The 23680-nt window shown below is 43.2% G+C and overlaps 2 protein-coding genes across 4 annotated transcripts in view; one reads left to right on the forward strand and one right to left on the reverse strand.

Moving 5' to 3' along the window:
- The window catches only part of LOC140480358 (antizyme inhibitor 2-like), a 76048-nt gene extending 52379 nt beyond the window's left edge, over nt 1–23669 (forward strand). For both annotated transcript variants that reach the window (XM_072575116.1, XM_072575118.1), the window contains 4 exons: nt 4799–4961; nt 12388–12500; nt 21974–22188; nt 22361–23669. In XM_072575116.1, the coding sequence (XP_072431217.1) occupies nt 4799–4961; nt 12388–12500; nt 21974–22188; nt 22361–22451 (582 nt within the window). In that variant the 3' untranslated portion in view covers nt 22452–23669. The remainder of the gene's footprint in view (nt 1–4798; nt 4962–12387; nt 12501–21973; nt 22189–22360) is intronic.
- The window catches only part of LOC140480360 (apoptosis regulator Bcl-2-like), a 274492-nt gene that overhangs the window by 1890 nt on the left and 248922 nt on the right, over nt 1–23680 (reverse strand). The window contains exon 4 of one of the 2 annotated variants that reach the window (XM_072575125.1): nt 22154–22185. The exons of the other annotated variant lie outside the window; for it this stretch is intronic. Within the exon in view, the coding sequence (XP_072431226.1) occupies nt 22175–22185 (11 nt within the window). The 3' untranslated portion in view covers nt 22154–22174. Of the gene's footprint in view, nt 1–22153; nt 22186–23680 lie in introns of those variants that run through there. 2 annotated transcript variants of the gene reach the window in all.

Consider the following 23680-nt stretch of genomic DNA (forward strand, 5'->3'; position numbering starts at 1 on the left):
TACTCTCTTTAACTGCTTTGAACAAGATTCTTGTCTAGGATAAACTGCACAAACTTCCAATCCCAATTAAGTCTCCATCAAACTGAACCAAAACATCTGACGATATCAAAACAAATGCTTGCAAAATCTGTATTCTGATGGCTTGGTCTTTTCTCTCTCGTTGTAAACCTCCTCAGTGTTAGCAAACTCCTATTAACACGGAGGAGAAAGTGAAAATTGCAGATGCTGGAGATCAGAGTCGAGAGTGTGGTGCTAGAAGACCACAGCAGGTCTGACAGCATCCAAGGAGCAGGAGAATAGACATTTTGGGCACAAGATTGAGGCTCATTCCTGATGAAGGGCTTATGCCAGAAACATCGATTCTCCTGCTTCTTGGATGATGCTTGACCTGTTGTGCTTTTCCAACATCACAATCTCAACTCCTATTAACATTTGGCATCCTTGCATCACCTGCTCCCTGACACATTTGCTTTAAGATTCATGGTTCTGGAAGGATTGACCAAATTAATTTCTAAACCTTACACAAAAATATCACTAGTTTAAAATCTAAACACTACAAAAAAGACATACATTTCAACATAGAATACAAATCTTTAAAATAATATTAATGCAACTTCAATATTATTTTATTAACATTTGAAATTGAACGTGTGTACACAAGCACATATACACACACATTTGTTCTTTTAAACTTCACATCCCAGCAACCCTCTGTTTTACGCTCCATTTACCCTACTACTCTTGAATTAATCTTCAAAGTTTCTTTCGGAGTAGTTCTGGCAGTGTCAGGATTAGCACTGGCTACTGCTGACACTACAAGACATCTTGAGAAGGAAGACCAAAATGTATACCAGTCTACATTGAGTTCATGTTTTATTGTCAAGAAGGGATCAGAGACTTTAGAAAGCCCGAGAAGAATGGGAGGCACAGCGAGGTTTAGGAGGTTAAAGTGAAAGGGGAAGGAATGTCCTGGGGATGGGGAACCTCAACTGGAATACAGCAGCCACTAGTGGAGATTACACCCTTCCTTCCCATTTTTATAGCTGGGATGATAAAATGGTGGGTTTGCCTTCTTCGTTACACCTTTCTCAGCCATACTTTGTATTACAGCAGGTCTGTATACAGACTTTAATTTGGCTAGTGATTGGTTTGTGAGGGAATAGGCTGCACAATGGTCCACCTTCCCAAAAGTATTACATTTGACGGGCGGGGTGGCTGTGACTGAGCAGAAAGTTGGATCGTTTAGCCATCATCCTATTTTACATTTGCCTCCCAACTGCAAATATGCCAGTAGCATGGCTGTACAATTCAATGGGAAGCGTTGGGGACTCAGCAGATTTGAAAGAGCAGGAGGCCAAGACATGAAACTGTGAAGTAAATATGGCAAATTATTTGCAAGTTATCATTTTCTGAGACTCTGTTAGTCCTGTGGGTTAGACAATGGAAAACTAAACATCTTGTGATTGATTCAGAAACAACATCTTCCGATACAGCAATCACAAGTTTACTGAAACACGCTAACTGTTTGGAAAACTTTAATAAATGGTCCGTGCAGGTTATTCCTATCAGTGGCCAAGACTCTGCTCACTATCATCATAAAAACTAGTCTTGGGGGTGCCTAGTCTACTTAGAGTCATAGAGATATACAGCATGGAAACAGACCCTTCAGTCCAACCCATCTACGCCAACCAGATATCCCAACCCAATCTAGTCCCACCTGCCAGCACCCAGCCCATATCCTACCAAACCTTTCCTATTCATATACCCATCCAAATGCCTCTTAAATGTTGCAATTGTACCAGCCTCCACCATATCCTCTGGCAGCTCATTCCATACACGTACCACCCTCTGCGTGAAAAAGTTGCCCCTTAGGTCTCTTTTATATCTTTCCCCTCTCACCCTCTAGTTCTGGACTCCCCGACCCCAGAGAAAAAGACTTTGCCTATTTATCCTATCCATGCCCCTCATAATTTTGTAAACCTCTATAAGGTCACCCCTCAGCCTCCGACACTCCAGAGGAAACAGCCCCAGCCTGTTCAGCCACTCCCTGTAGCTCAGATTCTCCAACCCTGGCAACATCTTTGTAAATCTTTTCTGAACCCTTTCAAGTTTCACACCATCTTTCCGATAGGAAGGAGACCAGAGGTGCACACAATATTCCAATAGTGGTCTAACCAATGTCATGTACAGCCGCAACATGACCTCCCAACTCCTGTACTCAATATTCTGACCAATAAAGGAAAGCATACCAAAAGCCTTCTTCACTATCCTATCTACCTGCGACTCCACTTTCAAGGAGCTATGAACCTGCACTCCAAGGTCTCTTTGTTCAGCAACACTCCCTAGGAGCTTATCATTAAGTGTATAAGTCCTGCTAAGATTTGCATTCCCAAAATGCAGCACCTTGCACTCATCTGAATTAAACTCCAGCCCATTCTCAGCCCACTGGCCTATCTGGTCAAGATCCTGTTGTAATCTGAGGTAACCCTCTTCGCTGTCCACTACCCCTCCAATCTTGGTGTCATCTGCAAACTTACTCACTGTACCTCTCATGCCCGCATCCAAATCATTTATGTAAATGAAAAAAAGTAGAGGGCCCAGCACCGATCCTTGTGGCACTCCACAGGTCACAGGCCTCCAGTCTGAAAAACAATCCTTCACCACCATCCTCTGTCTTCTACCTTTGAGCCAGTTCTGTATCCAAATGGCTCGTTCTCCATTTATTCCATGAGATCTAACCTGACTAATCAGTCTCCCATGGGGAACCTGTCGAACGTCTTACTGAAGTCCATATAGATCACATCTACTGCTCTGCCCTCATCAATCTTCTTTGTTACTTCATCAAAAAACTCAATCAAGTTTGTGAGACATGATTTCTCATGCACAAAGCCATGTTGACTATCCCAAATCAGTCCTTGCCTTTCCAAATACATATACATCCTGTCCCTCAGGATTCCCTTCAACAACTTGCCCACCACCGAGGTCAGGCTCACTGGTCTATAGTTCCCTGGCTTGTCCTTACTACCCATCTTAAACAGTGGCACCACGTTTGCCAACCTCCAGTCCTCCGGCACCTCACCTGTATCGATGATACAAATATCTCAGCAAGAGGCCCAGCAATCACTTCTCTAGCTTCCCAAAGAGTTCTCAGGTACACCTGATCAGGTCCTGGGGATTTATCCACCTTTAACCGTTTCAAGACATGCAGCACTTCCTCCTCTGTAATCTGGACATTTTGCAAGATGTCACCATCTATTTCCCTACAGTCTATATCTTCCAAATCCTTTTCCACAGTAAATACTGATGCAAAATATTCATTTAGTATCTCCCCCATTTTCTGTTGCTCCACACAAAGGCCGCATTGCTGATCTTTGAGGGGCCCTATTCTCTCCCTAGTTACCCTTTTGTCCTTAATATATTTGTGAAATCCCTTTGGATTCTCCTTAATTCTATTTGCCAAAGCTATCACATGTTCCCATTTTGCCCTCCTGATTTCCCTCTTAAGTATACTCCTACTTTCTTTATACTCTTCTAAGGGTTCACTCGATCTATCCTGTCTGTACCTGACATATGCTTCCTTCTTTTTCTTAACCAAACCCTCAATGTCTTAAGTCATCCAGCATTCCCTATACCTACCAGCCTTCCCTTTCACCCTGACAGGAATATACTTTTTCTGGATTCTCCTTATCTCATTTCTGAAGGGTTCCCATTTTCCAGCCATCCCTTTACCTGTGAACATCTGCCTCCAATCAGCTTTTGAAAGTTCTTACCTAATACCGTCAAAATTGGCCTTTCTCCAATTTACAACTTCAACTTTTAGATCTAGTCTATCCTTTTCCATCACTATTTTAAAACAAATAGAATTATGGTCACTGGCCCCAAAGTGCTCCCCCACTGACACCTCAGTCACCTGCCCTGCCTTATTTCCCAAGAATAGGTCAAGTTTTGCACTTTCTCTAGTAGGTACATCCACATACTGAATCAGAAAATGTCTTGTACACACTTAAGAAATTCCTCTCCATCTAAACCTTTAACACTATGGCAGCCCCAGTTGATGTTTGGAAAGTTAAAATCCCCTACCATAACTACCTTATTATTCTTAGAGATAGCGGAGATCTCCTTACAAGTTTGTTTCTCAATTTCCCTCTGACTATTAGGGGGTCTATAGTACAATCCCAATAAGGTGATCATCCCTTTATTATTTCTCAGTTCCACCCAAATAACTTCCCTGGATGTATTTCCAGGAATATCCTCCCTTAGCACAGCTGTAATGCTATCCCTTATCAAAAATGCCACTCCCCCTCCTCTTGTGCCTCCCTTTCTATCCTTCCTGTAGCATTTGTATCCTGGAACATTCAGCTGCCAGTCCTGCTCATCCCCGAGCCGTTTCCGTAATTGCTATGATATCCCAGTCCCATGTTCCTAACCATGCCCTGAGTTCATCTGCCTTCCCTGTTGGGCCCCTTGCATTGAAATAAATGCAGTTTAATTTATTAGTCCTACCTTGTCCCTGCCTGCCCTGACTGTTTGACTCACTTCTGTTCTCATCTGTACCCAGCTCAGATCGATCTCTTTCCTCACTATCTCCCTGGGTCCCCCCCACCCCCACCACCACCACCTTACTAGTTTAAATCCTCCCAAGCAGTTCTAGCAAATTTCCCTGCCAATATATTAGTCCCCTTCCAATTTAGGTGCAAACCATTCTTCTTGTACAGGTCACTTCTACCCCAAAAGAGATTCCAATGATCCAAAAATGTGAATATCTGACCATAATCTCTCATTATTTTCCTTGTTTTAGGTAGCAGCCGAGATCAATCCTGCATTGGACATTTATTTTCCTGACAAAACTGAAGTACAGATAATCGCTGAACCAGGCCGTTATTATGTGACCTCATCTTTCACATTGGTTGTGAATATCATCGCTCGAAAAATAATTGAAAATTCTCAAGCCAGCTCCAATGGTAATTTTCACCTTCATCAAAAGATGAAAATTTTAGGATCATAGAATCATTGAATCCCTAGTGTTGAAACAGGCCCTTTGGCCCAACAAGTTCACACCAACCCTCCAAAGAGTAACCCACTGAGACCTATTACCCTCCCCTATTATCCAATATTTATCTCTGACTAATGCACCTAACCTACACATCCCTGAACACCATGGACAATTTAGCATGATCAATTCACCTAACCTGCACATTTTTGGATTGGGGAGGAAATCAGAGCACCCAGAAGAATCCCACGCAGAACATGTGGTGTTTGCACAGACTGCTGAGACTGGAATCAAAACCAGGTCCCTGGCACTCTGAGGCAGCAGTGCTAACCACTGAGCCACAGTGCCAGGAACTGTGCAAATGTCTCCATCTCGGAGTTAGAGGGGTTTGGGAGAGATCTAACTTACCTGATATTTAGAAACAAACACAGAAATTGCTGGAAATACTCAGTAGGTCTGGTAGCATCAGTGGGAGAAATCACAGTTAACATAGAACATAGAACAATACAGCACAGAACAGGCCCTTCGGCCCACGATGTTGTGTCGAACATTTGTCCTAGCTTAAGCACCCATCCATGTACCTATCCAATTGCCGCTTAAAGGTCACCAATGATTCTGACTCTGCCACTCCCACAGGCAGCGCATTCCATGCCCCCACCACTCTCTGGGTAAAGAACCTACCCCTGACATCCCCCCTATACCTTCCACCCTTCACCTTTAATTTATGTCCCCTTGTAACACTCTGTTGTACCTGGGGAAAAAGTTTCTGCCTGTCTACTCTATCATCTTATAAACCTCTATTAAGTCACCCCTCATCCTTCACTGTTCCAATGAGAAAAGGCCTAGCACTCTCAACCTATCCTTGTACGACCTATTCTCCATTCCAGGCAACATCCTGGTAAATCTTCTATGCACCCTCTCCAAAGCTTCCACATCTTTCCTAAAGTGAGGCGACCAGAACTGCACACAGTACTCCAAATGTGGCCTAACCAAGGTCCTGTACAGCTGCAACATCACTTCACAACTCTTGAATTCAATCCTTCTGCTAATGAACGCTAATACACCATAGGCCTTCTTACAAGCTCTATCCACCTGAGTGGCAACTTTCAAAGATCTATGAACATAGACCCCAAGATCCCTCTGCTCCTCCACCTTACTAAGAACCCTACCGTTAACCCTGTATTCCGCATTCTTATTTGTCCTTCCAAAATGGACAACCTCACACTTGGCAGGGTTGAACTCCATCTGCCACTCCTCAGCCCAGCTCTGCATCATGTCTAAGTCCCTTTGCAGCCGACAACAGCCCTCCTCACTATCCACAACTCCACCAATCTTCGTATCGTCTGCAAATTTACTGACCCACCCTTCGACTCCCTCTTCCAAGTCATTAATAAAAATTACAAACAGCAGAAGACCCAGAACTGATCCCTGCGGAGCTCCACTTGTAACTGGGCTCCAGGCTGAATATTTACCATCTACCACCACTCTCTGACTTCGACCGGTTAGCCAGTTTTCTATCCAACGGGCCAAATTTCCCTCTATCCCATGCCTCCTGACTTTCCGCATAAACCTACCATGGGGAACCTTATCAAATGCCTTACTAAAATCCATGTACACTATATCCACTGCTCTACCCTCATCCACATGCTTGGTCACCTCCTCAAAGAATTCAATAAGACTTGGAAGGCAAGACCTACCCTTCACAAATCCGTGCTGGCTATCCCTAATCAAGCAGTGTCTTTCCAGATACTCATAAATCCTATCCCTCAGTACCCTTTCCATTACTTTGCCTACCACTGAAATATGACGAACTGGCCTGTAATTCCTGGGGTTATCCCTATTCCCTTTTTTGAACAGGGGCACAACATTCGCCACTCTCCAGTCCCCTGGTACCACCCCCGTTGACAGTGAAGACGAAAAGATCATTGCCAACGGTTCTGCAATTTCCTCTCTTGCTTCCCACATAATCCTAGGACATATCCCGTCAGGCTCGGGGGACTTGTCTATCCTCAAGTTGTTCAAAATGTCCAACACATCTTCCTTCCTAACAAGTATCTCTTCTAGCTTACCAGTCCGTTTCACTCTCCTCTTCAACAATACGGTCCCTCTCGTTTGTAAATACTGAAGAAAAGTACTCATTCAAGAACTCTCCTATCTCTTCCGACTCAATACACAGTCTCCCACTACTGTCCTTGATCGGACCTACCCTCATTCTCGTCATTCTCATGTTTCTCACATACGCATAAAATGCCTTGGGGTTATCCTTGATCCTATCCGCCAAAGATTTTTCATGCCCTCTCTTAGCTCTCCTAATCCCTTTCTTCAGCTCCCTTCTGGCTATCCTGTATCCCTCCAACGCTCTGTCTGAACCTTGTTTCCTCAGCCTTATGTAAGCCTCCTTCTTCCTCTTTACTAGATATTCAACCTCCCTCGGCAACCAAGGTTCCCTCACATGACCATCTCTTTCCTGCCTGACAGGTACATACATATCAAGGACACGTCATATCTGTTCCTTGAAAAAGTTCCACATTTCCACGACATCCTTCCCTGACAGCCTATGCTCCCAACTTATGCTCCTCAGATCCTGTCTTACAGCATCGTATTTACCCTTCCCCAAATTGTAAAACCTACCCTGTCGACGCACCTATCTCTCTCCATAAACAAGGTGAAAGCCACAGAATTGTGGTCACCATCACCAAAATGTTCACCCACTAACAAGCCCATCACTTGTCCCGGTTTGTTACCAAGTACCAAATCCAATATGGCCTCCCCTCTGGTCGGACAATCTACATACTGAGTTAGAAAAGCTTCCTGGACATACTGCACAAACACCGCTCCATCCAATCTACTTGATCTAAAAAGCTTCCAATCATTATTTGGGAAGTTGAAATCGCCCATGACTACTACCCTGTGGCTTCTGCACCTTTCCAAAATCTGTTTCCCAATCTGTTTCTCCACATCTCTGCTGCTATTGGGGGGCCTATAGTAAACACCCAACAAGGTGACTGCTCCTTTCCTATTTCTGACTTCAGCCCATACTACCTCCAAAGGCAGATCCCCCTCAAACTGCCTTTCTGCAACTGTTATACCATTTCTAATTAGCAGCCCCACCCCCCCCCTTCTTTTTACCACCCTCCCTAATCTTACTGAAACATCTGTAACCAGGAACCTCCAACAACCATTCCTATCCACGTTTCCGTGATGGCCACAACATCGTAGTCCCAGGTACCGATCCATGCCTTAAGTTCACCCACCTTATTTCTGATACTCCTTGCGTTGAAGTATACACACTTGAACCCATCTCTGTGTCCGCAAGTATTCCCTGTCAGTGCTACCTTCTCCACAGCCTCCCTATATTCTTGGACATCCTGACAAACAGCTAACCTACTTGCTGGACTACAAGTCTGGATCCCATCCCCTGCCAAATTAGTTTAAATCCCCCCAAAGAGTGCTAGCAAACCTACCTCCCAGGATATTGGTACCCTTCTGGTTCAGGTGCAACCCGTCCTGCTTGTACAGGTCCCACCTTCCCCAGAATGCAGTCCAATTGTCCAAATACCTGAAGCCCTCCCTCCTACACCATCCTTGCAGCCATGTGTTCAACTGCACTCTCTCCCTATTCCTTGCCTCACTGTCACGTGGCACCGGCAACAACCCAGAGATAACGACTCTGTCCGTCCTAGCTTTTAGCTTCCAGCCTAACTCTGAGCTCCTGAATGACCTCCCCACCCCTCTTCCTACCTATGTCGTTGGTGCCAACATGCACCACGACTTCTGGCTGCACACCCTCCCCCTTAAGGATTCTGAAGACATGGTCCGAGACGTCTCGGACCCTGGCACCCGGGAGGCAACAAACCATCCGAGAGTCTCACCCATGTTCACAGAACCGCCTGTCTGTCCCTCTAACTATAGAGTCTCCTATAACTAGCGCTCTCCTCCTCTCCCCCTTTCCCTCCTGAGCCTCAGAGCCGGACCTCGTGCCAGAGACCGGGTCACTGCAGCTTACCCCTGCTAGGTCTTACCCCCACAACAGTATCCAATGCGGTATACTTATTGTTCCGCAGGGGATCCCTGCACTGCCTGCTTCCTCCCCTTCCCACCTCTAACTGTTACCCAGCTACCTCTGTTCTCTGGCGTAACTATGTCCCTGTAGCTTCTATCTATCACCCTCTCAGCCTCTCGAATAATCCTCAGTTCATCCAACTCCAGTTCCGGTTCCCTAACGTGTTCTGTGAGGAGCAGGAGCTGACTGCATTTCCTGCAGATGAAGTCGGCAGGAGCATCGGTGGTCATCCCTACCTCAAACATCCTGCAGGAGGAACATTCCACTGCCTGCGCTGCCATTACTCTACACTTAGTCTCCAAAACAAGAACACTGAGTAGCTTACCTGTGGACTTTGTACGGCCTGGGGTCTAGAACACACCCACTCAAATATCAAACACTTACCTTCCCGACCAGCTCTGCGCTCCAACTTCACTTCTGCCCAGCTCGCGCCACTCTCTGCTGTGAACAATTTGAGTCCACTGACCTTTCACCACGAAGTAAATTAAATACAATAGGGAAAAGAGCAGATCAAAGGTTAGGATTCCTATGTACAAATAACTCATCTCCTGACTCCGCAAGGCTTGTCCATCATCCACAAGAGTACAATGGAACTCACCCACTTTCTTACATGAGTGCAGCTCAAACAACACTGAAGAAGCATGACACTATTCAGGACAGAACATCCTGCTTGATTGGCATCACATCCACAAACATCCACTTTCTCCACCACTGACGCTCAGTGGCAGTGTGCACCATCTACAAGACGCACTGCAGAGATTCACTAAAGCTCCTTAGTCAGCACTTTCCAAACCCAAAACCACTTCTAACTAGAAGGAAGAGGTACCAAATACATAGGAACACCACTTGCAAATTCTTCTCTAAGGCACTCACCATTAACCTTGGCAATATATCACAATTCCTTCAATGTTGCTGGATCAGAATCCTGGAACACCTTCTCTAATAGCATTGTTTATATATCTTGACACATGGACTGCAGTGGTTCAAGAAGATAGTCTACCACTACCTTCTCAAGAGCAACTAGAGCAATAAATCTCACCCCCTCCCAGATTCCCATTGATTACAGTTTTGCTCGGGCCCCCTCATGCCACACTCAGTCAAATGCAGTCTTGATATCAAGGGTTGTCAGCCTTGCCTCACTTCTGGAATTCAGCACATCAATTGATAATGGGAAGTAGGAAATGGTGGAGCTGTAATTATGTAGTTGTCTTCACTGTAGAAGATTTCTCAAAGATACTTGAAAATGAAGCTTGAACAGGATGAAGCAACCTAGAAGAGAGAACAGATGCTCAGAAAACAACAAGACGACTGAAAAGTCCCCAGGACTGGGTGCCCTGCTTTCTAGGACGACTATAAAATCTCAGCTGAGGTAGTGAATGTATGGATTTTAATCTTAGGTTTAATCAAAATTCCTTAGGTTCTGGAAGGATGCCACCAGATTGGGACATATTTCATCTAACATCTCTGTTCAAGAAAGTAGGTAGCCATTGCCTAACATCCCTTGGGGAATTGCTGAATTCCATTATTAAGGAGATTATTGCAACTGATAGAAACTCATAACATGATCAACATGAAGCATCAACATAGCTTTGTAAAAGGAAGATTCTTTTTTTTAAAATCGAAGCACCTAGCAAAGTGAATACAAAGGAATCCATGGATTAGCTGTTCTTGCGCATAATAAAAGGGATAAACAGATAGATTTTATTGTCTCATTATTTTACTATATTTTTCACTGTAAAATTCAAGTGAAAAGTTTCCATTGTCACCATAATCCAGTGCCATTTAAAATAGTTTAAGAATAACAAAAAAAAAGATATACTTAAAGGGAGTCCATAATCCTTCTGCCACTGCTTTGCCAGTGACGCCAGTGCACTGCTCCACAGGCACCATCTTTTGCCACTGGGCTGATGTTGCCTCAATTAATGCAGCTGATATTCTGCTGTATGCTTGCTCCTCTGCCAGATCCTTCCTTGACACTGCTGCTATAGACCCGCTCAGGGCTCACCAGCCACCTCAGCCGCCACTTTCACAGTCGATTTTGCATGAATAAAGAATTGGGTGGTCATCAGTATAAGAAGAATCATATCTACAATAAGCTGCATTCCTGAGCCCAACACCCGTTCGCTGAATCTTAACCTCTGACCATCCACCTGCTCCCTCTGACCCTCCAACTTCCTCAAACCCCTGTCGTCTTGACGTTCCAATCCTATATGCCCTCCTCCAAATCCTCACGTTGACCATATGTCTCATCCCATCTTCCTCAACTCAACCTCACTCCCTGCCACTCTACCCAATACCGCCAAACACTTCACCAACTCATCCAGCTGCCAACCTGCCATTCCACCATCACGCCATCTCACCAATTGACATTCATTCACTAACATACTGGAAAGCTGCTGAAATATCCCAAATTATTTGAATATGCTGGTGATTGAACCAATACCAGAATATGCCATCTAGTACCATAAGGGAGCAGGCTTGGTTTCCTTGACGAAGGAGGATGCTGATATTTGGTCTGCTCCACATTTCTGAAGAGGCTGGATTCAGAAGTCTTGGTCAGAAATGCAGTGTCATAGTGGAAATCAGTAACAGGGGATAGCAATCTGATTATAAAATTAGTCAGGCTCTTACTCCTTGATTGTTGTTCAGTAACTTATTTTCTGAAACAGACAGGATCAGACTAGCATCTGATGCACCCAGCATAAAATTATATAGCAAAGAAGGAGGCCATTTAGTCTATTGTGTCTGTGCTGGCATTTTAATTAGTTTCATTCCCCACTGTTCTTTTTCTTCATAACCCTACAATTCTTTTCTTTACACGTATTTATCCAATTCTTTTGTCAAACTAACAATGAAAATTGTTTCTCCTACCCTATCAAACTCTACAAAGTAGATGAATGTAGCCTGTTGTAATTCGCATAAAAAGACACATCAGCTGAGGGTAAGAGTATGCAATGTTTGTTAAGTGCAACATCAAAATGAACCAATAGAGTACTCTTCCACTTATTTGTTACTATCATTAAATCTTTCTAGTTCACAATCCAATAATTTGGACAGATGCAGCCCATGTAAACAATGATAACTGAGAAGTAATGCTGCATCCTGGCAGCACTCAAAGTAGAAACTTCCTTCCAGAAATGGAAAACATTAGAAACTAAAATAAAAATCAGGCACCTGTTCTACCAATCATCTTTCCTGATTGTGGGAGACAAGGTGGCACTAATGTCAACAAAGAAGAACAACTTTCTTCTTTACCTTCATAATCCTTTTTGACCATCACAATGGCAATTTAGAAATCTATTTGTGAGTCTTACAATAAGTCTTTTTTCCTTAGATGAGGAGGCCGGGAATGAGAAGACCGTGATGTATTATTTAAATGATGGACTATATGGTTCTTTCAATAACTTTGCAAAATATCGTGAACTATTGAAGCCAACCCTCTATGAAGTAAGAGTTTTAGAAATGACTTTTATAATATAAGTATTGTATAATATAAGGATAATGTTGTATTGTTGTAAATTGTTGCAGCCTACTAAAGATCAATTATTTCTACTAATTTAGCACTAACAAGAAGTGAACAAAAACATGTTCAAAGACTTCGGTTAGTAGAAGCTTCTTAAAAGAGATTAAAATAGAGAGGTTGGGAAATTTGCAGTTTTTTGAGGGACTTTGAAAGCTTAAGTCCGAGGCAGCTGAAGTTCCAGCTGAGAATATTGGAAGAATTAAAATCAGACTTATGTAAGAAAAAAACATAAAAAAGGAAGCCAGAATCAGAGGGGCTCAGAGATCAGTGAGGGATGCAAAGCTGGCTGGTTACAGAAATGAGGAGGAATGGGGGCAAAGAATTTGAAAACAATGATGAAGATTTTTAAATCAAAACATTCCTGTTCTCGGTACAATGTAGGCCCAGTGGAGAAGGGTGAACAGGAGGTTGATTGTCGAAATAGCTCACATTTACAGAGTATAGACGTAACCAGCTAGGACAGTGTTGAAATAGTCAAGAGAACAAGGATATGGATGGTGAAGATGAGCTGGTCCAGTACAGAAATAGACCTTTGAGGTTGTGCTGGATCACATATAGGACCATAGAAATAACAAACAAAAATATTGTATTGTAGAAGCTTCCCTGATATTTTGGGATATTTTTCAGAGAGCAATTTAAAAGCTGTGAAAATAGGAGTAAGGGTAGAGGTTAGCCCTAACCCTAAAACTATTGAAGATTAATTGAGATTTCTTAATTAATTGGTTGCCAGAAAATGCACTCTTTGACATTAGGGATATTTGAAGTAGGGAATATTCCTTCTTAAGAAGGAAGGAAAGCTTTATTAGCTGACACATATGTCAGAGAAGGAGTAAATAATGTGACCATGGGGATCCAAGATGGTAGCATCCTGTTAGGATCACGCTTGCTGGGCTCCGCGCTGCAACATCGACATGACAGAGCCAGAACCCATCCCAAACACTTAACTGTGAGTAAAATCACAGTATAGGAGCTAGAAAACTGAAAAAAATCTACTTACCGATGCTCTTGCAGCTGGAGGTTGCCAAAGAAAGGAAGATGTTTGCCTTGGGCCAGGGCCATGGTCCAGCCCTCTGAAGTAGCGGGCTTGCTTACTCACTAGACCCTGGTTGAGAAGCTAGCTAAATATCACGAGGTCCTGGGGAAGCAGATCCAGGAAAAAATTGAGGAGAAGCTGGCTCCTGTATCTGCTATGCTGCAAGACTTGGGAAAAAGGAGCAATGAATTGGAGCGCCAGGCTGCAGGGGTACAGCCAGAGACTGACTCCTCCAAAAGCTGAATTGAAGCCCTGGAAACACAGGTCCATTGTCTGTTGAATCTGGTAGACGACCTCAAAAACAGAGGCAGAAGAAAGAACCTGTGCGTTTTTGGTATACCGGAGGGGACGGAATGTGAACAGCCGGCGGAGCTCTTCAAGAAGTGGTTCCTGGAATTCCTTGGGTTGGAGGTTGAAAAGGGAAGGATAACAATTGAGAGAGCCCACCAGATTGCAGCACGAAAACCAGGTGTGGATCAGTGCCCACACTCTGTCCTAGTAAGGTTCCATCGTGATAAAGACAAGCAGGGGAGGGATCAGAGGGCATTAGTATGTGGCGGCTCCAGAGTCATGTTTTTTCAGGACTTCTCAGCATCAGTGGTCTGGAAAAGGAAGCCCTAGGTTGGCATCAAGACGAGATTGAGAGAGCTTGGCATCCAGCATTTATTAAGATATTTGGATCAGTACCTGGGACTACGATGTTGTGGCCATCACGGAAACATGGATATATGAGGGACAGGAATGGCTGTTGGAGGTTCCTGGTTACAGATGTTTCAATAAGATTAGGGAGGGTGGTAAAAAAGGAGGGGGGGTGGCATTGCTAATTAGAAATGGTATAACGGCTGCAGAAAGGAAGTTTGAGGGGGATCTGCCTCTGAAAATAGTATGGGCTGAAGTCAGAAATAGGAAAGGTGCAGTCACCTTGTTGGGTGTTTATTATAGGCCCCCCAATAGCAGCAGAGATGTGGAGAAACAGATTGGGAAACAGATTTTGGAAAGGTGCAGAAGCCACAGGGTCGTAGTCATGGGTGACTTCAACTTCCCAAATATTGATTGTAAGCTCTTTAGATCAAGTAGATTGGATGGGGCGGTGTTTGTGCAGTGTGTCCAGGAAGCTTTTCTAACGCAGTATGTAGATTGTCCAACCAGAGGGGAGGCCATATTGGATTTGGTACTCGGTAATGAACCGGGACAAGTGGTGGGCTTGTTAGTGGGTGAACATTTTGGTGATGGTGACCACAATTCTGTGACTTTCACCTTGGTTATGGAGAGAGATAGGTGCGCACAACAAGGAAGTTTTTACAATTGGGGGAAGGGAAATTACGATGCTGTAAGACAGGATTTGAGGAGCATACGTTGGGAGCATAGGCTGTCAGGGAAGGATGTGGTGGAAATGTGGAACTTTTTCAAGGAGCAGATACGACGTGTCCTTGATATGTATGTACCGATCAGACAGGAAAGAAATGGTCGTGTGAGGGAGCCTTGGTTGACGAGGGAGGTTGAATGTCTAGTAAAGAGGAAGAAGGAGGCTTACATAAGGTTGAGGAAACAGGGTTCAGACAGAGCAGTGGAGGGATACAGGATAGCCAGAAGGGACCTGAAGAAAGGGATTAGGAGAGCTAAGAGAGGGCATGAAAAATCCTTGGCGGATAGGATCAAGGATAACCCCAAGGCATTCTACGCGTATGTAAGAAACCTGAGAATGACGAGAACGAAGGTAGGTCCGATCAAGGACAGTGGTGGGAGACTGTGTATTGAGTCGGAAGAGATAGGAGAGGTCTTGAACAAGTACTTCTCTTCAGTATTTACGAACGAGAGGGACCGTATTGTTGAAGAGGAGAGTGTGAAACGGACTGATAAGCTAGAAGAGATACCTGTTAGGAAGGAAGATGTGTTGGACATTTTGAACAACTTGAGGATAGACAAGTCCCCCGGGCCTGACGGGATATATCCTAGGATTATGTGGGAAGCAAGAGAGGAAATTGCAGTACCGTTGGCAATGATCTTCTCGTCTTCACTGGCAACGGGGGTGGTACCAGGGGACTGGAGAGTAGCGAATGTTGTGCCCCTGTTCAAAAAAGGGAATAGGGATAACCCCGGGAATTACAGGCCAGTTAGTCTTACTTCTGTGGTAGGCAAAGTAATAGAAAGGGTACTGAGGGATAGGATTTACGAGTATCTGGAAAGACACTGCTTGATTAGGGACAGCCAGCACGGATTTGTGAAGGGTAGGTCTTGCCTTACAAGTCTTATTGAATTCTTCGAGGAGGTGACCAAGCATGTGGATGAGGGTAGAGCAGTGGATGTAGTGTACATGGATTTTAGTAAGGCATTTGATAAGGTTCCCCATGGTAGGCTTATGCGGAAAGTCAGGAGGCATGGGATAGTGGGAAATTTGGCCAATTGGATAGAAAACTGGCTAACCGGTCGAAGTCAGAGAGTGGTGGTTGTTGGTAAATATTCAGCATGGAGCCCAGTTACAAGTGGAGTTCCGCAGGGATCAGTTCTGGGTCCTCTGCTGTTTGTAATTTTTATTAATGACTTAGATGAGGGAGTCGAAGGGTGGGTCAGTAAATTTGCAGATGATACAAAGATAGGTGGAGTTGTGGACAGTGAGGAGGGCTGTTGTCGGCTGCAGAGGGACTTAGATATGATGCAGAGCTGGGCTGAGGAGTGGCAGATGGAGTTCAACCCTGCCAAGTGTGAGGTTGTCCATTTTGGAAGAACAAATAAGAATGCGGAATACAGGGTTAATGGTAGGGTTCTTGGTCAGGTGGAGGAACAGAGGGATCTTGGGGTCTATGTACATAGATCTTTGAAGGTTGCCACTCAGGTGGATGGAGTTTGTAAGAAGGCCTATGGAGTATTATCGTTCATTAGCAGAGGGATTGAATTCAAGAGTCGTGAAGTGATGTTGCAGCTGTACAGCACTTTGGTTAGGCCACAGTTGGAGTACTGTGTGCAGTTCTGGTCGCCTCACTTTAGGAAAGATGTGGAAGCTTTGGAGAGGGTGCAGAGAAGATTTACCAGGATGTTGCCTGGAATGGAGAGTAGGTCGTACGAGGATAGCTTGAGAGTTCTCGGCCTTTTCTCGTTGGAACGGCGAAGGATGAGGGGTGACTTGATAGAGGTTTATAAGATGATCAGAGGAATAGATAGAGTAGACAGTCAGAAACCTTTTCCCCGGGTACAACAGAGTGTTACAAGGGGGCATAAATTTAAGGTGAAGGGTGGAAGGTATAGGGGAGATGTCAGGGGTGGGTTCTTTACCCAGAGAGTGGTGGGGGCATGGAATGCGCTGCCTGTGGGAGTGGTAGAGTCAGAATCATTGGCGACCTTTAAGCGGCATTTGGATAGGTACATGGATGGGTGCTTAATCAAGGATAGAAGTTCGGCACAACATCGTGGGCCGAAGGGCCTGTTCTGTGCTGTATTGTTCTATGTTCTATGTTCTATGTTCTATATTCAGCAGAGCCTCGGATCAATCATAATGGATCCATACATTTCTTCAACTCACTAGAGAAAGCGAAGAACTTTGTGGACACATTGACTTAAGTTAAACAGCTGAATAGGCATAGAGGACAGAGCTGTTCGGGTTTGCTTTTTTTTTAAAGCAAGGAGTTGGTGGAATCTCCTTTCTGGTAATAAGTTGCGTGAAATGATGTCCCAGGCAGATAGAGTATTTATCTTTAATTTCTAGGCTATGTTAAGGGATTGGTGACATATTTATTTTTAGTTTACTTATTTATAGTACTAACCTTGCTCTTGGGTTTTTTTTTTGTCTCTACTGGGTGGTTTATGTGGCGTTACCCTAACTAGTAGACGTTGAGAGGGCAGTTGGGATGGTTATAGGTTTGTGCGATATGTAAATGAGGGGTAAATTCCTCCAATCAGTGTCTTTAGCAATATATTGTTTTTCTGTTTTTGCTGTACGTAATTTTTGTAAGTTTTGTCGATTATTTTAGTCTGTGTAGTTTTTGGGTTCTGTGGATTCGTTTGCATTAAAGCTCAGCAAACTGCTGTTCGGGTTCTTCCTCTCTGGAGTGTAGATGATGCATTGGAAGGTTATGGCCAAGGATGTATTTAAGTGGTACACCTGGAATATTAAGTAGAGTCATTTGCCTATCAAGTAGAAGAAGGTACTTTTCAGCCTTAAAAGGGAGAAGGTGGATGTTGCCTTTTTACAAGCAGCACACTTGGACGATACAAAACATTTGAAGCTGCAACAAAATGGGTATGACCAGGTTTATTTCTCATCTTTCAATACGAGTAGACAGGTGGCCATTTTAGTTAGTATGAAACTCCCATTTAAGTTATTAGAGTACACTAAAGGCACACATGGGAGATTTGTAATCCTTAAAACTTTGACACATGGGGAAGAATACAGGATCTTAAATGTTTATTGTCCCCCAGCCCATCCCCTTAAATTCTTGACAGACACACTTTCTCGACTAGTTAACCTTGCATCTCAATATATCATCATAGGAGGGAGTTTCAATTGTCTCATAGAACTTATGGTAGACAGATTGCCCAAAGGCCCACCGGTATCTTCTTTGCGATCTAAAAAGTTAAGGATTCATGTGCTGAATTGGGGTTGGTAGATATTTGTATACCCCTTCACCGTACCGGCAGGGACTTTACGTTCCTTTTGAACCCACATAAATGCCGTACCAGGATTGATCTTTGTCTGACCCTCGCAGCACATCTGGACTTGGTGGCATCATGTACAATTGGCAATATCACTATTTCCAATCACGCCCCAGTGTATTTAGTGGATAGGAGTAAAGATATGGTGGTAGGCTTGAGGCACTGGCAACTGGACCCCTTCATCCTCAAGGATAGCAAGTTTATTGAATTATTTTCTACTGTGTTCAGGACTTTTTTAGATATTCATTCAGGCTCAGCTAGTAGCCCAACCATTCTTTGGGAAACAACTAATGCCGTTGCTAGGTGGGTGGTTATTTCCTATTCAGCAAATAAGATGCGACAGATGGGCAAGCAGCAACGCTTGCTCGAGACGTGTCTGAAAGTAGCTGAAAAGGCATACTTTGACAGGCGCTCCGGTGGTTAAACTGCAGAGAATCATGGCACTTCGGGCTACACTGAACTCCATATTCTCACAAACAGTCAAGCAGAAGCTTACATTTACAAGTCAAAGGCTGTTTGAGCATGGGGGTCAGCCAGGCAAGTACCTCGCATACCTTGCTAGGAAAAGGAGTGGCTCCCTCAAGCCATTACCTCAATCAGAGAGGACACTGAAAATTTGACTTTCGATTCTAAAAGGATTAATCCAGCATTCCGGAATGTTTACTCTTAATTATACCAATCTGAAAGCTGTGAGAGTGGGCAGGTTAGGATGGAGTCTTTTTTTAAAGAATTTAGACATTCCGGGAGTGAGCCCTGAACAAGAGTCTCTCCTCAATGCCCCATTGTCAGAGTAAGAGGTGCAGGACGCTGTGAGGTTGCTCCAGAATGGGAAGGCACCAGGTCCTAACAGTCTCCCCAATGAGTTCTCTAAGGATTCTATAAGTATATCGTCAGGGTCGATGTTTAGCATGTTTAATGACTCACATAGTCGTGGCCTCCTCCCACCATTTCTAAGAGCAGCGAACATCTCTCTCATTCTTAAACAAGCGAAGGCCCTGAAGGACTGTGCTTTCTAAAGACCCATTTCATTCCTGAATGTTGACTTCAAAATTCTATCCAAAACTCTGGCATAAAGGTTAGAAACTGTACTGCCCACCATCATTAAGGAGGACCCAGACAGGGTTCATAAAGGATCGCACATCAATGGATAATGTCAGGAGATTACTTAACACGATTCACGTATGTCAACAGCAATTAGTACCAGGGTTGGTGATCTCCTTAGATGCTGAAAAGGCATTTGACAGGGTCAAGTGGACATATCTTTTTCATACATTGAAGTAGTTTGGCCTGGGGAAGACCTTTATTAGGTAGTTAGAAGTTTTGTATCATGATCCTCTTGACGCAGTCCTCATCAATGGTGTACGGTCAAGCAATTTTAATATTTGTAAGGGCAGTTGACAGGGCTGTCTGTCCCTTGTCACCATTGCTTTTCACATTGGTGATCGAATCGCTGGCAGAGACAATACACAGAGATCCCAATATAACTACTCCAGAAGTGGGGATGAAGTCACATAAGATTGCACTGTATATGGATGACGTTCTTGTCTTCATGTCAAACCCACAGTCTTGGTGCCACACATGATACAATGCATCAATTTATTTGGTGGCCTCTCCGGTTGTAAGATTAATTTCGCGAAGTCAGAGGCCATGCGCATGGGTGGTCTCCCGAGAGTGCCTGATCCTGAAGGCAGATCTTGGTTCCCCTTTAGAGGGTCGCAGGAGGGCTTTCTCTATATATGTATATTTATTACTTCCGTTTTTGATTGGCTATTTAAAGCCAATTTTGCACATTTATTCGACAAAATCAAGCAGGACCTTCGTAAATGGGAGGTACTTCCAATCTCTTTCAAAGACGGAACAGCTGTTTTAATTATTTTATCTGATATCGCAAGCGGCCCCTAATTAAATTGACTAAATTGCAGTTACTTTACAGATTGGGAGGAGTGGGCCTCTCAAATATCAATATCCATTAAACTCGTTGCTATCTTACTTGAATGATTGGACACAGGGGCCCTCACTCACTTTGGCTGGACATCGAAGCATCTCAGGCAAGATGCCCCCTTATTAGCCTGCTGTTCATGGATAAAATGAGAATAGTTAAGGAATATTGCCATAGCCCAAGAGTCACCAATACTGTCAAGGCATGGAGGGCAATGCGTCAGGGTGAGGGCTATTTTGCCAATACATCATTTTTGACACCCACACTTGACAATTTTGATGAATAAGGGGAGACCTTATCGGAGCATATCAGATTGGCAGGGTAAACATGAAGAGGTCCTTTCTCCTTGTGGGAGAGTCCAGGACCAGAAGGTGAAATCTCAGAGTAAGGAATCCTCATTTCAGACAAAAATGAGGAAGAATTTTTTTTTCTGTCAGAGTATGGTAAAGCTATGGAAAGTTTTACCACGCAGGTCAAGATTAGATTGTTAAGTATATATTCAAGTCTGATCCAGACAGATTTTTGATCAGAAAGGAAATTAAGAGTTATGGGCAGTAGGAAAGTAGAGTTGAGGATCATCAGATCAGCCAGAAACATGCTAAATGATGCAGTGGACTCAATGGGCAGAATGGCCTACTCCTGCCTCTTGAGCTTATTGCATTCAACAACAATGGACAAAGGAACCTGGGCACAAAATACTTACGGGCAAGAACCTAGTAAGCAATGATAGAGTCACAGAATCATACAGCAGGAAGCAGACTTTTCAGTCCAACTAGTTCATGCTCACTATATTCCCAAACTAAACTACTCCCACCGGTCTGTGCTTGGCCCATATCCCTCCAAATATTTCTTATTCACGTTCTTACCTGAAAGACTTCTAAACGCTGTATTATACCTGCATATACCACTTCCTCTGGAAGTTCATTCCACACATGCTCCATTTTCTGTGGAAAAGAATTGCCTCTCATGTATTTTTAAAATCTTTCTTCTTTCACCTTAAAAATAATCCCCCTCATCTTGAAATCCCCCTTCGTAAAGAAAAGAAACCTGCCGTTCACCTTATCGGTACCCCTCATTATTTTATAAACCTTTCTCACATAATTCAACTCCCTATGCTCCAGTGAAAGAAATCCCAGCCTATCCGTATAACTCAAGTCCTCCATTCTCAGCAGCATCCTGGTAAATGTTTTCTGAACCCTCTACAGCTTTAATAATATCCTTCCTATAACAGGGTGACCAGACTGGACACAGTACTCCAGAAAAGACCTCACCAATCACAAACATCCTGTGCAACTGCAATGTAATGTCCCACCTTCTATACTCAAAGGTCCCAGCAATCAAAGCAAGCATGCTAAATGCCTTCTTAACCACCTATCTCTATGTGAAAATAATTCATGATAATCTGAATAATGAACAGATACTCGGGACATTAAAAAAAACTCTGGAGTATTCAGGAGATAGGAGAATGCTCTCAAGTGACATGAGGCCTAATGCAAAGTTGAGCTCAGCTGGGAAACAGCCTTTGCATTCTGTATTTAGCTTTGTAACTTAAACATGCTCATACAGTAATTAACAAAGGAATGAGAACCCATAAATTTATAGCAATGAGAAAGGAAATAGCAATGACCAACATGTACAGGATCTTGTGTTTGTGTGCTGATGCAAAATGGGTGGTAGTGAATCAGCCTTACATTTTACATCTCTCCATATTTTTCTTCCATTCACTTCCCCACAGATTACATTTTTAGGAAAGTTGACCTGGTATTTATTTCTCACAGAAACACTCCCTTGACCAAAAGCTGATCAACACCAGGATTTGGGGACCCACCTGTGATGCATGGGATCATATTTCCGATACTTGGAAGCTGCCTGAACTGGAGATTGGAGACTGGTTGCTCTTTCGAAACAATGGTGCATACACCATCAGCACCTCAACCATGTTCAATGGTTTTCATGCAGTCCCAATACACTATGCAATATCAGAGGAGGCCTGGTAAGGAAAAAGAGAATGTCACCCCATAAATTTAGAAAATATGATGCTGGATATTATGTTACATCTTATTGTCGCGATATATTGCAAATAGATTCCTTTGTACAGTTTATTTACATAGACATGTTTAGTGTATATTGATATTTGGGATTTAATCTGTGAAATTTCTACACAGGGAAACCCTTCAGAATATAAAGAGAGAAATACAATCTCCAGTGGAAGAACATGATGGTGTAGACCCTCAACATCTGGTCATCAGACTATAAGATTTAGGATCGAAACGGCCATTTGGTCCATCATGGCTGCTTTATCACTTACTGCGATCAAGACTAAACGGATAATCCTTAACTCCATTTGCCTGCTTTTTTCCTAAAATCATTGTCTTCCTTATTGACTAAAATTTGTCTTTCCCAGCTTTCAACACTCTTAATGATCCAGCCTGTGATAAAGAATTCCACAAATTCATTCCCCTTTGACAAAACAAATTCCTCCTCATCCCGGTCTTAAATATATGTCCCATAGCCTGAGATTATGCCCTCTGTTCCCAGAATCTCCCACAAGGGAAAACAACCTTTTTACATTTCCCGTGTCAAGTCTGCTAAAGAACTTTGTTTAAATAGGGCCGCACTCCTCCTTCTAATCTCCAATAAGTACAGACTCAATGTACTCAAACTGTGACTCCTCCATACCTGCAATAAGCTTAGTGAATGTCTGCACTGCCTCCAACGCCATGGTATATTTCCTTAGATAAGGGTATTAAAACTGTTCAGAGTATTCTAGGTGTGGTCTGCACTATTTTAACAAGAATTCTCTCTTTTGAAACAGTGATGCAACTCCCTTTTATCATCAATATGAATGATGAAAATAACTCTTATTCCTCCAACATTTGTATAATCAGACAACATATTCAGCTTGGCTTGAATTTACACCTTGCTGATATACGGGGATGGATGAAATTGCTAACAATCAATGTTAAATGCTTAGCTTCTTTGTTTTGACAATTTTTCACTTTCCGAGTTTTCCCCTCCAGATGAATAGTCGGAGAGTCAGAAAAGCAGTTCTAAAAATAAATTTTCTTCTGCTACACTGTTTGGTTTTCAAAATTAAATGTATGCTCATGGACACTCAAGTTAATGGGATAATTTCATCATCAACAAACTGATTGAAAGAATTCTGCTTTCTCCAACACTTTCCCAGCTTAGTATTCCCTTGTCTTCTATTATGTTGTTAGTTGGAAGTGATTATTCTATTCACCAAGCATTCAATTTCTGGATTTTACTAAATGTTTAGAATTTAAAGAAACACTTGTGCAAGATTGTGCTTGTGTCAATAGGATAGTACTGTGCATTTTCCTACTCCCTGTATTAATCATAATCTAAATCTACAAGGCAATTCGCAACCTATTGACCAACTGAAGTAAAGGTTCCAATGACTTATTGTTCCCATAAGTTCTTGTATTACATCATGTCATTAAAGAAAGTATTCTGCAGCTGTT

This window comes from Chiloscyllium punctatum, chromosome 8, assembly GCF_047496795.1.
Source record: "Chiloscyllium punctatum isolate Juve2018m chromosome 8, sChiPun1.3, whole genome shotgun sequence".
In the NCBI taxonomy this organism is placed as follows: Eukaryota; Metazoa; Chordata; class Chondrichthyes; order Orectolobiformes; family Hemiscylliidae; genus Chiloscyllium; species Chiloscyllium punctatum.